The sequence below is a fragment of the Dasypus novemcinctus genome, chromosome 16 (assembly GCF_030445035.2).
Source record: "Dasypus novemcinctus isolate mDasNov1 chromosome 16, mDasNov1.1.hap2, whole genome shotgun sequence".
Lineage (NCBI taxonomy): Eukaryota > Metazoa > Chordata > Mammalia > Cingulata > Dasypodidae > Dasypus > Dasypus novemcinctus.
In genome coordinates this window covers 62768276-62784353 of record NC_080688.1, presented here as the reverse complement: position 1 = coordinate 62784353, position 16078 = coordinate 62768276, and the positions used below count along the sequence as shown (strand labels likewise).

The window sequence follows — 16078 nt, the reverse complement described above, 5'->3', positions numbered from 1 at the left end:
TCAGGCTCAATTTTCTCACCAGGTCATAGGACCGCCTTCCAGGGGCTCTGAGGGGTGTCCTCTGAGGGTCCTCTGCAGGATGCTGCCCTGGGACATCTCTGGGGGGCTGCCCTCTAGGCTGCGCAGGGCTTGAGATGGGGAAGAGATGCAGAGAGCTGCCTCCTCCTCTCCCCAGCCTCAGCCCTTTGCCCCAAGCACCTCCTTAGGCCTTTAGAAGATCCAAACCAATTAATTTTCTTTTTATTATTATTACTATTTTTATTAACACTTTTTAAAAAATTAAAGTTAATAGATCACATAGAACTTTACATTAAAAAACATAAGATGGGAAGCAGATTTGGCTCAGCTGATAGAGCATCCGCCTGCCATATGGGAGGTCCAGGGTTCAAACCCAGGGCCTCCTGACCCATCTGGTGAGCTGGCCCATGTGCAGTGCTGATGTGCACAAGGAGTGCTGTGCCATGCAGGGGTGTCCCCCGCATAGGGGAGCCCCACGTGCAAGGAGTGTGCCCCATAAGGAGAGCCACCCAGTGCGAAAGAGAGTGCAGCCTGCTCAGGAATGGTGCCGCACACATGGAGAGCTGACACAGCAAGATGACGCAACAAAAAGAGACACAGATTCCAGGTGCAACTGACAAGAATACAAGCAGACACAGAAGAACATACAGTGAATGGACACAGAGAACAGACCACTGGGGCAGGGGAAAAGGGAGAGAAATAAAATTTAAAAATAAATCTTTAAAAAAAAAACATGAGGTTCCCATGTAACCCACTCCCCACTCCCCCACCCCCATCATTTTTGTAAATTGTATTGTTTTGAAGATGCATACATCACAAAGAAGGTTACATTATAAAAAACATAAGAGGTTCCCAAATACCCCCATCTCCCCACCCCACTCCTTCCACACTAACAACCTCCCCCATCATTGGGGTACACTCTTTGCACTCAACGAACACATTTGGAGCACTGCTGCATCATGTGGATAATAGTTTACCCACTAGTTCACACTCTCCCCCAGTACATTCAGTGGGTTATGGCAGGATATATAATGTCCAGCATCTGACCCTGCAATATCATTTAGGACAACTCCAAGTCCTAAAAATGCCCCCACATCACATCTCTTCTTCCCTCTCCCTGCCCTCAGCAACTACTGTAGCAACTTTCTCCATGTCAATGATACAATTTCTCTATTACTAGTCACAGTAGTTCTATATAGAATGTCAGTAAGTCCACTCTAGTCCGTACTTTATTTCTCCATCCTGTGGACTCTGGGATGGTGATGTCCACTCCACCTCTATTTCAAGAGGGGGCTTCGATTCCACATGGCTAATAATCCAATTCATGTTCCACCGTCCTTGATGAGACTAATATATGACCAACACCATGCTGGGGTCTGTGAGCAGACTATGGAGGAGAAGCAAGTCCGGCTCCCACCCTCTTAAGTTCTTGAGGTGCTTAGAAGCCTCGCAGGTAGGAAACAGCAAATAGCACAAGGCAGCGAACAGTGGAACTTGAAAATCATTGACCCAGACCACATATCAGAGCCGCAGGAGTGTAGATGAGAAGGGTCCCTGGGGCTGGGAGTCAGGGAAGCCTGTAAGGAGGAGGTGGGCTCTGGGTCTTAATAGAACAGTTCTGGTTTTTATCAGCTTCATATATTGGGCCTAAGACATCTGAAAAGAAGGGATTCTGCTATGTAAACACCAGCAGCCACTGCAGGAAGGGCAAAGGGAAGGCAGAGCTCCCTCAGCCCTGGGAAGAAACCTGGAGGAATCTCCCTCTCTCAGCCACACGTTCCAACCACTGCCCTTGGCTCTCCACTTGGAGGCAGGCTCCTGACGCGGAGGACTGGGCAGGGTTTATCACATTGTCAAGTTTACCCTGAGCCCTGGCCCCTCTTGAAGCCACGGCTGAGGCAGAGTCATTTCAGGGGGTGTGGGGCTGGGGGTAGATGGTGATTGAGAATGAATTTCTGTTCAGTGAATGGAACAAAGATGCAAGAAGCAGGTACAGGACTTTTATTTGTTTATATTTTTAGGAGGTACAGGGGATTCAACCCAGGACCTCGTACATGCGAAGCAGGCGCTCAACCACTGAGCTATACCTGCTCTCCTATTTATTTACTTATTTATTAATTTATTGGCACAAGACTTTTAAAGAGGTAACTCCTGAGCATGGATCTGCCATTCTGGCTGCCTCTAGTCTCTGCACTGGTTATGGCCTTGACAATTTACATATAAATTTGATTTTCATCTGTGGAATCCAATTTCCCCAATGAAATTTTCGCGGTGGCTGTAGTGTGGAAAATGGATTGGAGATGGCAGTGAGATGCAGGGGACCCTGTTAAGAAGCTATTTCAGTAGTCCAGGGGAGATATGCTGGTGGGCTGGCTCAGAGTAGCACCTTGAAGCTGGGCTGATTCACACATCCCAAGGCAACACGCTAATAGATGAAAGCAGAAGTCCTCTTGGCCTCTGATTTGTGCGACATACTGCTTAGCAATGACCCTTTGAGCCACTTCAGGTGACTTGTTATTGACAGTAATGGTGATGATTCATGCATTGCTGGAGGCAAGGGTAGAGAGCGTGGCAGCTCCTTTGGGACCTCTGCTCTTCTCAGCATCTTGAATGAACTGAGGCTTTCTCTGTTCTCAGGTAACAAGTATGAAGTTAAGGTGTATACTGGTGATGTCATTGGTGCAGGGACGGATGCTGACGTCTTCATCACTATCTTTGGAGAGTACGGAGACACAGGTAATGGGTTTGAAATCCTTTTTTCACAAGCCATGCTCAGTACTGATTCTTAGGTGGACTGTTGCCCACAATCCTGGCAGAGATGGTGGGGTCTGGAAATGGGCTCAAGTCCATGAAATAAGGTGTTTCTTGAACCTGGAAAGGGCAGAGGAAAGGAGAGGACATGTGGAGTTGATGCAGCCACCTAAGGAGCAGGCAGCATGGGGTCCCTCTGGGTCCTATGTTAAGCATCAACTCTCTTCTTGTGATGTGATTTGCCATGACCTGCCCTGGGCAGCAGGGTGCCCGTCTTGTGTTAAAAATATATGTATGTGATGTGTTTTCAAAGCAAGGTGTGATTGGTTTTGGGTTTATTCAAATTGTCTTGTGTCCTAGACTATAAACAGATCAGGTTCCATATCTCCAGGGAACTCTTTCTCACTCACTTTCTTCATGTCTCTAAGCTCCATGCCCATTTTGAGTTATAATTTAGAATGTGGCTGGGCATGGCTTAATTCAATGTAGTGGTTTTTGAGGCAGATGGGAATGGGGTGCTATGGATACAATTAGACTTTGCCTCATAGGTGAGGCAGGAACTGAGGGTACAGACGGAGTTGCAGTTGGGGAGGGTGTTCAGGCCAGCAGAACTGAAAAAGGTAGTTCTTTCCTGCTACCAATTTAGTGGACCAACAGAAGAGTCAGAAAAGCTACAGACACCTGTGAATCTTTGACACATTGTATTAAAGACTTCAAAATACATTGCTGAGCTTGAACGAAATAAGGAGGACTAGGTGCTAGAAATGAAGAGGGAACAAAAACAAAGCATTAAGTATGTGGCTTTTGGAAAGAGAAAGTTTTCGTGCTCAATAATCTGAAGAATAGATTTTCATACCCGCTTGTGGTCAGAAAATGAATCCTTGGCCCTCTATGAGTATTAGATTCAAAATGAGGACCCAGCATAAGTCCAGGAATCTGGAAGGGCTACATCACCAGTGAAAAGATAGGCCAGAAAAAATACTAACAGTAAACTTATCTCTGCAAGGCCTCTAGATTTAAAAATTCTGAGAAATCGATAACTTGGGCCTGCATGTCATATGAGTTTGGGTCTGATTTTATATTACAAGAATGATTTGGGAATCCTTCACATAGAAAAAACTGGTTCCATACCAATGATTCCCTTGGATACTTCGCAGGAGTATTTGCAAGACTGCATGAGAGTCCCACAGATAAAATACTGGAGGTGAGTTTACTTTCCAAAAGTACAAAACCCTTGAGGACACGATCCACTATGACCAAGAATCAACAGACAAAATAAACAATAGGATTAGATTCCCAAGAATTTCAGATCATGAAGAAATCTGAGAAAGGTATAGTTCTCCAGAGGATGCATATAGGGTATATAGATATGTTCGGATATTTGTTGGGTATTGTCATAGTGGGTAGAGTTACACATGACAACTAAGGGAGTTCTGAGTTCCCATCCTGGGGAGCTCTATCACATTCCCCAATGGAATAGCAACAATCCCCCAAGGCAAGGGCAAAGACCAGTGAAGAAGGATGGTCCAATGATGGGCCCTTGATACTGATGACTATGCTTATGAACCTGTGTACTTGAAATTTCAACTAGGCCTAGAGCTGCAGGGTGCCTAAGAGTTACCTCCTCAGAGCCTCCATGTTGCTCAAATGTGGCCACTCTCTAAGCCAAACTCAGCATGTAAATACATTAACTTCCCCCAAGTGTGGGACATGATTCCTGGGGATGAGCCTCCCTGGCACTGAGGGATTACTGCCAAGCACCAGCTGGTGATGAAACTAGAAAAAGACCTTGAATAAAATGGGGAAATGATAAAGACAAATGAGCTTATATGGCTAAGAGACTTCAAAATGAGTTGGGAGATAATCAGAGGGGTTGCACTTAATGCACGTCTCAGCAGGATCCCAGAGACAGCCAAAGTATATACAACCCCAGGTAGTGGTGTCCTGAGGGCTACGGAGTCACCCAGGTTCCTACGGTCATGGCAGATGACTCTGGAGTTCAGTGCCTTGCCAGTGGGCCCTACTTTAGAATTTGTGCTCCTGAGTGTGATGGAGTTGGACTTAGATGTGACCTGTCTATGCATTCCTCTTCTGTCACTTTTACTGAACATGTGGTTGGTACTGTGGTTGGTTTATGCTCAAGAGACTTGAATCTCTGAATTGTCCATGTGCCAGCTGGGCCCTGAGCCTCAGTAGAGTTGCAACACCTACTCTTCAGTTTGTTGAACTTACACAGGTCAGCTAACAGGGAGGTGATGATGTTCAACCACTAAACCAGGGAACTGAGAGAACCTACAACTGAAAGCAGGAGAATTCCTTCCATCAGACATATGGGATCTAACCCCCTCTCAATCTGGAGGTGGAGTGGACATCACCATCCTAGGGTCCTCAGGATGGAGGAATAAAATATGGATTAGAGTGGACTTACTGGTATTCTACTATAGAATTATTGTGCCTCTAGCAATGGAAAAAATGGTATCATTGATGTGGAGACAGTGGCTACAGGAGTTGCTGAGGGAAGGGAGAGGTAAGAAGAGATGTGATGTGGGGGCATTTTTGGGACTTGGAATTGTCCTGAATGATATTGCAGGCACAGATTCAGGACATTATATATCCTGCCATAACCTGCTGAATGGACTGGGGGAGAGTGTAAACTACAACATAAACTATAATCCATATGCTATAGCAGTGCTCCAAAATGTATTCATCAAATGCAATGAATGTGCCACACTGATGAAAGAGGTTGTTGATGTGGGAGGAGTGGGAGGGTATGGTGAGTGGGGTATATGGGAACCTCTTATATTTTTTAATGTAACATTTTTGTGATCTATGTATCTTTAAAAAAAAGACAATTTAAAAGAAGGAATATGTTTAAATTGATAAAGACATGAGAAAAACAATTGAAAGCAAGGCACCATGAATAATGCCCAATCAGATACAGCCCAAGTGTTATATCTGAATGGGCAAAGTGTGTATCTGGAGGAAGAGTGTGGTGAAATGTTGCTATGTTCTGGACATCTTAAAGAATAGCAGATGTTTGCCTGCCAGATTTAGAGAGCAAATAGATTAAATTTGGAAAAAGAGCCAAACAGAACTACAGGAAATGAAAAATAGTTACTTAAGATAAACACTTAATTGATGGCTTAAACAACAGAATTAGAAATAGTTGAATAGAAAATTAGTGAACTATAAGATAAATATGAGTAAATTACTCAGCTGTAGCATGGAGAAATGAAAGACTGGAAAACAGAAATGAGAAGTCATGTGATATGGAAGAGAGAGTAAAAAGTTCCAATAGATGTTGAACAAGTTCTGGAAACATAGAAAATGGAGAATAGGGAAGAGAAAATATCCAAAGAGATAATGGCAGAAACTTTTTCAGAATTGATCAAAGATATATGACTCTTCAGGTTGAAGAAGCAAAATGAGTTATTCAACAGGGTAAATAAAAACAAATCACATTGTGGCAAAACCAAAGGCAAAAAGAAAGAGCTTGAAAGTAACCAGTTGTGGCAAATTGCCTTGTGTATAAACAGCAATCAGGTTTAAAGTAGAGTCCTATTAGCAACATAGAGGTCAGAAATTCCTGCAATAATATCTTTGATGTCCTAAGTAGGAATATATATCAAACCAAGAGTTCTATACCCAGCTAGGTTGTCATTCTAGAGCAAGGACAAAATCAATGTATTTCCATGGAAACAAAGAGAAATAGGATTTATCACTCAAAGTCCCATACTTAAACAGCTACTAAGGATGTATTTTAAGAAAGAGAAAATTGTATCCAGAAAAAAGTAATGGGATGCAATAAGTGAAGGTGAGCAAGAAATTGGTAATTATGTGAAAAGTCTAAGCAAACATTGACTGTTCAAAGAAAAGGTGGATTCAAAACACTGAACAACAATAATCTTTGAGAAGCAAAGTGGATAATGAGAGTTAAAATATTATAAGGTTCTTGGTCCCAGGCCACTCTCTACCCCTACCTCCAGCCACAGTTCTTCTAACTACCACCATGACTGCACTCCCAGTTCAAAATAAGCAACTGGCAAAAGTATGGCAGTCCTTAGAGATGGGGCTCCAAGTTGGTTTACTAGAATGGGGACTCAGGAGTAAAGCAGAAATAAGAACCCTGGTTGCCAGACCTGAGACACACAAGGCATGCCTTGGCCTTGACCAGAGCCTGGAGGGATTTAAGGAGCCCTTTGATTTCAGAATGAAGCCACACTTGCTGACTTTTTAAAAAACTTTTTATTTTGAAATACTTTCAAACTTGCAGGACAGTTGCCAAAATAATACGAACCCTATACAGAGAAATCCAGCATACCACCATTCCCCAGATACCCAGATCCACCAATTTTAACATTTTCCACTGTTGTTCTTCCTTCCTCCCTTCCTCTCTCCCCTCCCCCTCTCCCTCTGCTCACACATCTCTCCTCCCTTCCTTCCTTCCTTCCTTCCTTCCTTCCTTCCTTCCTTCCTTCCTTCCTTCCTTCCTTCCTTCCTTCCATCAGTCCATTTTCTGAACACTGGAATGTGTTTGAATACTTAAAGTTGCCATGTGTAGTTCCTAAGAACAATGCCGTTTACTTTGTAACCACCTTAAGTGCAGTTATAAAGCTCAAAAAATTTGACATTGATATAAAACTTACAGTCTATTTTCCAATTTTTTCATATGTCCCAACAATATCCCTTTAGGCCTTTTCTCTTCCTTTGCTAGATCCTATCCAGGATCTTGTATTGTATTTAGTTGCCATTGTCTTTTTAGTTGCTCTTTCCCTTTCTTCCTCCCCCCACCTCCTTCCTTCATTTCTTCCCTTCCACCCTCACTTTCTCTCTCTCTCTCAACTGTGGGAACATATATACAACATGAACTTTCCCATCCCAAAACCTTCCAAGCATACCATTCAGTGGGATTAATCACAATCACAATATTGTGGAACTCTCACCACCTTCCATTACTAAAAATTTCCCAGATAGATCACCACACAGATCCCCTATCCCCATTATGCCTTAACTCCCTATTCCTCTTCTCTTCATTCCTGGCATTCTGTACTCTAATTTCTATCTCTAGGAGCTTGCATATTCTCTGATATTTTCTTTGTAGTTACTATGGGACTTAAATTTAACATCCTAAATCAATAGCAATCTCATTTCCTTTGATACCAACCTAACTTCATTTGTATACACAAACTATGTCCCTATAACTCTCTTTCCCCCAACCTTTTGTAGTTCTTATCATGAATTACATGGTATATATTAGGCACCCCAAACCACTGATTTATCTTTACATTTTATGCATTTTCCTGTTAAATTCTCTAGGAAGAAAAAAATAGAATTATAAACCAAAAATACAATAATATTGACATTTATATTTATACCTTATCACCCCCTCACCAGAAATCTTTCTTTCTTCATATAACATTTATCTTTTCTACCTATAGAACTCTCTTTATCATCTCTTGTCAGGCTGGTCAAATGGTGACAAATTCCCCCAACTTTTGTTGATCTGGTAATGTCTTAATCTCTTCCTTAGTTTTGAAAGACAGTTTTGCTAGATATAGGATTCTTTGTTGACAGTTTTTCTGCTTTCAGCACTTTAAATATGTCATCCCACTGCTTTCTTGCCACCATGGTTTCCAATGAGAAATCAGCACCTAGTCTTATTGAGGCTCCCTTGTGCATAACACATTACTTCTCCCTTGCAGCTTTTGGATTTCTCTCTTAGCTTTTGCCATTCAACAGTTTGATTAAAGTGTTTTACTGCATGGGTCTATTTTGGTTTATGCTGTTTGTAGTCTGTTGAATGTGTTGGATGTCTTTTGTTAAATTTGGTAAATTTTCAGTCATTATTTCTTGGAATATTCTCTCTGCCCCTTTCTTTCTACTCTTCTGGGACTCCCACAGTGTGTATATTGGTATGCTTAATGGGTCACTCAGGTTCCTCAGGATCTGTTCATTTTCTTTATTCTTCTTTCTACTTCTCAGACTGAATCATTTTAATTAGGTTATCTTCAAATTCTCTGATTCTTTCTTCTGCCAGCCCCAATCCTCTAGGGAATTTAAAATTTTTGTTACTGTGGTCTTTAGCTCTGATAGGCTCCTTTTCATAATTTCCCTCTCTATATATTCTCATTGAGTTCATCTATTATTTTCCTGATTTCCTTTCATATTTTGTCCATATTTTCCTTTGACCATAATTAAGACCATTTTTCATAAGTCTTTTTTCTGGTATGTCCCAAGTCTTGTCCTTTTCATTGAGGATTTCTAGTGCTTTAATCTTCTCTTTTGCTTGAGCCATTATTTTATGTTCATTTGTATATTTTGTCTTTTGTTAAAATCTCTACACTTTTGATATTTTAATGTGTTATCACTGGAATTTAGATTCTGAGGTGTTTCTTAAACTTTTATACAGGTAGCATCATGACAGAACTTTCCTTGAATGTGAAACAAAAAAAAAAAAGAGAAGGGAAAAAAGATAACACCTTTCCCAGTCTTTACAGATTGATCTGTGCAAGTGCTTTCCATCTGAGCTTAACCTACAATGAGTTTAGAGAATAGCTCCAGGCCAAAGCGTAGGGGTCTCCCTGGCCCTTTTTGTGCTGCCTCTTGTCTCGGGAGTGAGCATGTAGCCCTAGAAAGTCCCCATTTACATGTTTTTGAGTGCCCCCTTTTCCCTAGGAAACAGTTTCCTCATGGTCCTAAGCACTGCAGTGTATGTCCTACAGCCAGCAATCTCTTGCCCCAGGCAACCACTTGACTGCTTTCCCACAGCATTCTCCACAACTAGTCTCTTAGGCCACACCAGACTGATTTGGCCAGACATATATGCTCCCAGAATGTGCATAAGTTTTTCTGCTCCCTCTGGAACCAGGACTAAGAATCCAAGCACTGGGAGTATGGGCTGGATCTGTGTCAATCTGGTGAGTGTTAGGGGAGAGGCCAGCCAGGACATCAGGAGAGCCTAAAGCTTTTTTTTTTAAAGGAGGTACTGGGGATTGAACCTGGGACCTTGTACATGTGAAGCGCTCAACCACTGAGCTACACCCACTCTGCCGAAAGCTTTTTAGTAGACTTTTCCTTGATTCAGTGCTCATGTTACTACAGTCCTTTGTTTTCTGGAGCTTTGAGAAAGATGCTTCTGCCAGGTCTTGCTAGTTGCTCTTAAAATTCTATGGGAGGACAGAATCCATAAGCATCTTACTTTATCATTTTAATCTGGAGATGGGGCTCTCCTTTTGACTTTTTTTTAAAAAGATTTTTATTAATTTATTTCTCCCCCCTCCCTCCATTGGCTGCCTTTCACTGTGTGTTCTTCTGTGTCTACTTGTATTCTCATTAGGCAGCTCTGGAAACAGATCCTGGGACCTTTCAGAGTGGGAGAGAGGCAGTCATTCTCTTGTGCCACCTCAGTTCCCTGATCTGCTGTGTCTCTTATTATCTCTCCTCTGTGTCTCTTTTTGTTGCATCATCTTGCTGCGCCAGCTCTCCACGGGGCCAGCACTCCTGTATGGGGCAGCACTCCGCACAAGCCAGCACTGTGTGGGCCAGTTTGCCACATGGGCTAGCTTGCTTTCACCAGGAGACCCTGGGTATCATGGGGGCCCAATTGCTTGAGTCACATCTGCTTTCCCCTTTGTTGACTTTTGTAGAGCAGCCTTCAGCGGATGGATGATTGTGGATTGGAGTAGGTACTTCTTCCTCCTCTGGTCACTCTCCTAATTTTCTTGTGTGTCTATGCAAACAGGGGAGCGGAGGTTGGAAAATGAAAAGGACAACTTTGAAAAGGGAGCTGAAGACAAGTTCACACTGGATGCCCCAGATTTGGGGCAACTGATGAAGATCAATGTTGGCCACAACAACAAGGGGGCATCTGCAGGTTGGTTCCTGTCCAAGGTGGGTTCAGCTGTCTGTGGTCCCTGGGGCCTGGGTGGTAGTGGGATCTGGCTCTTCAGAAGGGATGGCTCAACCTCAACTTCCTTGTCTAAGTCATCTGTCTCCACTCTTCTGCCTAAGCCTGCTAGCCAGCCATGTTGCCCTCCCTCCTCATAACCTCTGTTTTAGTTTCCTGGGCTGCTTAAAGCAAATACCATGAAATGGGTTGGGTTTAAACAATGGGAAATTATTAGCTTACAGTTTGGGATCAGGAAAATATTCAAATCCAGGCATCATCAAGGCAATGCTTTCTTCTGAAGACTGGCTGCTGGCAATCCTTGGCTTTCTGCGACATGGCAAGGCACATGGCGGCGTCTGCTTGTCTCTCCCTTCTCTTCTTTGTTTTATTGATTTCAGCATCTTGCTTCTGTGACTTTCTTTATCTCTCTCTCTCTCTCTATTTTTTCCCTTTATAAAGGACTCCAGTAATAGGATTAAGTCCCATCCGGAATGAGGGGGTCACATCTTAACTGAAGTAGCCTCATCAAAAGGTCCTACTTACAATGGGTTCACACCTACAGGAATGGATTAGATTTAAGAACATGTGGTTTTTCTGGTGTCTGTACAGCTTTAAACCACCACAAACTCCAACAATTCCATGATATCACCTTCCTAGGATGTCCAGTGTTCTTATTTCAACTGAGCAAGAGCATAATCACCCCTCAAGCCTCTGCCATGAACGTTTCCTTGACTCGGGCCCACCAGGAGCTCTCCCCCCATGGATGTGTATAACTCTGCCTGCTTAAAGCTTTCATTTGGCCCTAATCGTGTGCTTTCTTGGGCAGTTGCTTTGTATAGTAATACCTCAATTTTCTGGATCTCAGGTTCTGGATAATTACACCTACTCAGGGCAAAGCTAAGAATCAAGAAGAAAGAAAAAAGGCTTCTTAACTAAAACATACATGGTTCACAATTTGTAAGGAAAGCACATGCCCCTGACTCAGTCTTGCCCTACCCTAACTTTAAAGGAGATCCCCCTCAGACCCTTATTCTGAGTCTAGTGCTTATGAACAATACTTTCTGACAAACTTGCTACCTATTATTTTAAACCTATAGCAAAAAATTCAAAGGGAACAATATGTTCTCAATATTTAGGTGTATTGAGAACAGTAATGGGAGTCAGAGAAGATATACACAGTCAAGAGAATATAAAAAATTTAAAGAAGTCTGAGGCCACTTAGAAAATGGGCAACCAGCTCTTTGAATATGTTTCTCTGGGTCTTTAGGATATCAGTATTTTTCAGTTCATAATAGAATGATAAGAAAAGGTTAATATGTGTGTGTGTGTGTACACACATATATATAACATATAAATAGGAGGTACTGGAATTGAACCCAGGACCTCATACATGGGAAGCAAGTGCTTAACCACTTGAACTACATCTATTCCCCTGTAATATATTTTTGAACAAATATTTTTAAAAGGTCTTACTGCTTAAAATGGATGCCTTTTCACTCTTAGCATCACCACCCTCAACATTGTGGCTTCCATCCTCCAACTTGTTACCTCTTGATCACATGATGGTTGCTCTAGGCATCTTATCTTTGTTCCATGCCTGAAAAGATGGGAAGACCAAAGGGGGTAAAGACTACTTTTTGGCAAACCTTGCCTTATTTTGAGAGAATGGAAGCCTTCCCTGGAACTTCTGCCTCCAGCTCATTGGCCAGAAATTTATCACATGGACACCCTAGCTATAACAGAAGCTGGGAAATCAAACATCTAGATTTCCAGCCTTTACAGTAGAAGTAGGTGAGAAAAAGATGCTTGGAAAGGGTGTTGAGAGAAAGATACCACTCCCTAGAGTGTCTGCCACACTTTTCTCTATAAGCAGCCTGAAAGGTCCTGGAGGACACTTCCCTAGCCCTTAGCATGAGACTGAAGACTGAATCAGTGAAGTGAGGAATGGCTAAAGCTCCTCTGGAGAGGAGGGGTCTAGTTTTGAGAGCAGCTAGTTGCTGAACAAAGTATTTAACTATTAATTCGAGAGCTTTGCATTAATTAAAGTTTTATGCCCAATGGGAGACCTCATTAATTTTTTTTATTAAATGGTTTTAGAGATGCATAATTCAAATTCATAAGAAAAGCCACCAAATTTCACCAGAGTGCAGGAAACCCCACAGCAATACCCTGCTCTTGGGCCCTTCATGTCTCGGGTCCTCCCTGCCCATATGACTTTAACTCTGGATTTTCAGCTGATATGTGTGTACGGGCGGCACCAGCAGCAAGCTAGCCCAGCTAGATCCGAACTGGCAAGGTGTGTGTGTGTGTATGTGTGTTGGGGGGGGTGCAGGAGGAGTGTGGGAAGCGATGAGATGTTGTTGTGCTCTGGCTATATGAGTAAGCAACAGACCATGCCTGCTGGATTTTGATGGCAAAAACACCCAGAAGTCTGGATTAGAAGATGCCGGTAGAGCAGAGCTCACTGTTCTTATTCAGCGATCTCTGTTTTCTTAGGGAAAGATGGATTCGTCATGAAGAACTGTCCTTAATTCAGTACTGTGGGTAGTAGACATGCCTTCCAGACTGTGGAGCTAAATTCCAGCAATTTTAGTGTTTGGGGTGTTACTTCCTCTCTTGTTCTTAGAGACTGCTAGTCAGACTGTTTTAAACCAAAAGGCCACGCAGGCTGCTTTCCTTGAGAGTTTGGTTATTCTCTCTGGGGCCAGTCCTAGGTGTGTGGCATTGCAGCGTCTGGTAGGCATCTCCCTACCTGTTTCCCCAACCCTCGGTGGGTGTTCCTCTCAGAGTTCCCTGGGTTCCCTAACAGCTTTATTCTTTTAACTGAAGCCAAACCAAAATATTCCCCGGGTAAGACATAAAGATAATTCATTGTGTAGGTCAAAGTGCCTGAGTTTACTTTCCTGAGGAAAGAATTCTGATAAGAAAGGAGGAAGGAGGGTTTAGGTACCAGGAGGGTGGGCAGAAGCTGAAAACCAGAGGCTGGGGTCACCAAGGGCCACTTCCAAGTGTAGCCATTGTAACCTCTGGCCTCCGCTGTTGACCTCCATGCTGTCCCTCCTCCTCAGAGGTCTCTGCTTGTCCTCCAGCTCCCCAGGGACACCAGGAAAAGGGGCTGCTAAACTGACTGAAATTCCAGAGTCGACACTTGTGCAGTGGGTCCTCCTCATTGCCTTGGCCTTCAAATGATAAGTGTTTTATGTTTAAGGGCTTGGTGGGATAAATCTAAAAGCCAATACAAGTAGCCCCTTGATAGGCCTTCTCCCTTCTCTTCTTCCTTAGCTAATAGTCCATCTGTTCCTCAGCCCAGGTGGATGGGCACTCTCTTCCCAGGGCTGCCATCCTCCCTCTGCCACGGCCTTGCAGGTGGGTTGGGTCCACATGTCTGATTACTCCAATGGTTGCCTTGGACTCAGTTGGTGAGTTCAAGTCAAGGACCATTTAATTCAGCCTCTAAATAACGACAGTTATAAAATGGAATTTTCCTCTGCCAAGGGACCTTCTCCTTGGCCCACCTGCTTAGGGACAGTGGGACCGAGTGAAGAGGCCCCACAGCTCTTCTGTGGCGGGGCCAGGACCTAACCAGCGTCCTTTTGGCTCCCGGTCTGGGTTCTCTCCTCCGGGCTGCAGGGAGTGTAAGGTCACATGTTCCACTGGATTGAACAGGAAAAAGAGAGGATCGTGGAGTTGATATCAGGGACCCCTCGAAGGCCAACACACGCAGACAAACATTCACTGAGTGACTACGATGTCTCAGGCCCCATGTTACCAAATGCAGCTGTTACAGCAAACATGGCCCCACTTCTGGGAGAGATAAGACAAGTCTCTAAATAATTATACTTTTTAATTATAATAAAATAATATAATGTGACTTTGTATTCCAAGACTTCAGAGTGTGCCCAGATTTCTATGCTTGGGGTTCCACAAGTAGGGTAGTGTTGGTCAGACCAGGTTGCCCAGTTTGGAGACCAGAAAACAGAATCACCATGACTTTGGTGTAGAGCTGGGTTAGAGAAGTGTCTTGAGTGAGGGACAAACAAATGTGGGGTGAGACATGTCTCACAAGCATTGAGGAAGGCTTCAGGGAAGGCCCATTGGATCTGGGCCATGAAGAATGAGTCAGGTTGTGGCAGGTGGGCAGGGAGGTGGAAGAAATGATGGAAGAGCTGGGGCTGGAAGGTGAGGCAGGGATATTGACTAGCTCTAGGGGTTGGTAGGTGCAGGGGATACCATCTCAGGCACAGGTCATCAGAAACCTTTACAGGTCATTACTAAACTAAGGTTAAGTGTTAGTTTGGGAGGGCTCCTCTTGGAGCCTTGGTGACTTCTGGAAGACATGCTCATCTTGCTTCACTGACTTAGCTCTTATCTGAATCACTCATGGCAGGCATCCTGGATGGCCAAGTATGTTAGCCTCACTGTCAGGGACTGAGATGTCCTGACCAGGATTATCTGTGTCTGCTTTGAGCTTGCGGCTCCCATTGCATGGTCTCTGCTTCCCCCCAACCTTCAGCAGGCGAGGCAGGTGGGACCCTCTTGTAGCAATTTGCAATTTTAGGCTTCCAGTTCTCCCTCCCTAGTACTGCAGGGCACATTTTCCCAAGACACTTGCTTTCAATTTTCTAAGTGGTCTGCAGCAGTGGAGGGAACAGGGGCTCAGCAATTCAAACAGAGGGTAATTACCAGTCATCTCTTCCTGACTTAGTGCTTTGCAAGGCTCTCCTGGTAACAGGTGTGTCCTTGTGATAAGCTTTCCTTGGGCCTCTAAGAAGATGAGTATGTATTTGCAGAGCACACTCAAGTGATGAGGGGTTGGATTGGATCACCAGGTGTGCTCTCAATGACTCTTAACCACATTCCTTCTTCTCTCCTCTCCTTCCCAGATTGTCATTGAAGATATTGCAAACAAAAGAAAATATGATTTCCCCCTTAACCGCTGGCTGGCCTTGGATGAGGACGATGGCAAAATCCAAAGGGATATATTAGTGGGCGGAGCAGAGACCACAGGTAGAACTGAGAAAGGGGAAGCATGACTGGCTAATATTTCCCTTGCTGGTTGAGGGTGAGTGTTTTCATCAGATCCAGCAGCAGCCAGCAGCGTCTGCAGGCACCATTCCCTGCAGGTTCTGTTCCTGAGAAGGTTCGGTTCCTCTGGGTTGGAGCCATGGCTCCTTGCTCTGGGAGAAAAAGAAAAATGTCTCTGAGCAGACACTAACTGCCCAGGGCAAAAGAACTTAACCATTGGAGGAAGAAAAGCCAGGAGGTGAACTCCTGGAATGTGTGGGCATTTATAAGGACGTTGGTTTACTCTTAACTCCTAATGTTGAGTGCTTACTGTATACCAGACCCTCTACTAGGTTCCCAACCCACTTCATCTCCTTTAATCCTCACAACAAATCCATAATGTAGACTTGTCCCCGT

At 43.7% G+C, this 16078-nt stretch overlaps 1 protein-coding gene across 1 annotated transcript in view; it reads left to right on the top strand.

Annotated features, from left to right (window-relative positions):
• LOXHD1 (lipoxygenase homology PLAT domains 1) overlaps window positions 1–16078 on the top strand; it is a 190250-nt gene that overhangs the window by 38094 nt on the left and 136078 nt on the right. The window contains exons 5-7 of the mRNA XM_058277619.2: window positions 2656–2754; window positions 10511–10659; window positions 15541–15664. Coding sequence (XP_058133602.1) covers window positions 2656–2754; window positions 10511–10659; window positions 15541–15664 — 372 coding nt within the window. The remainder of the gene's footprint in view (window positions 1–2655; window positions 2755–10510; window positions 10660–15540; window positions 15665–16078) is intronic.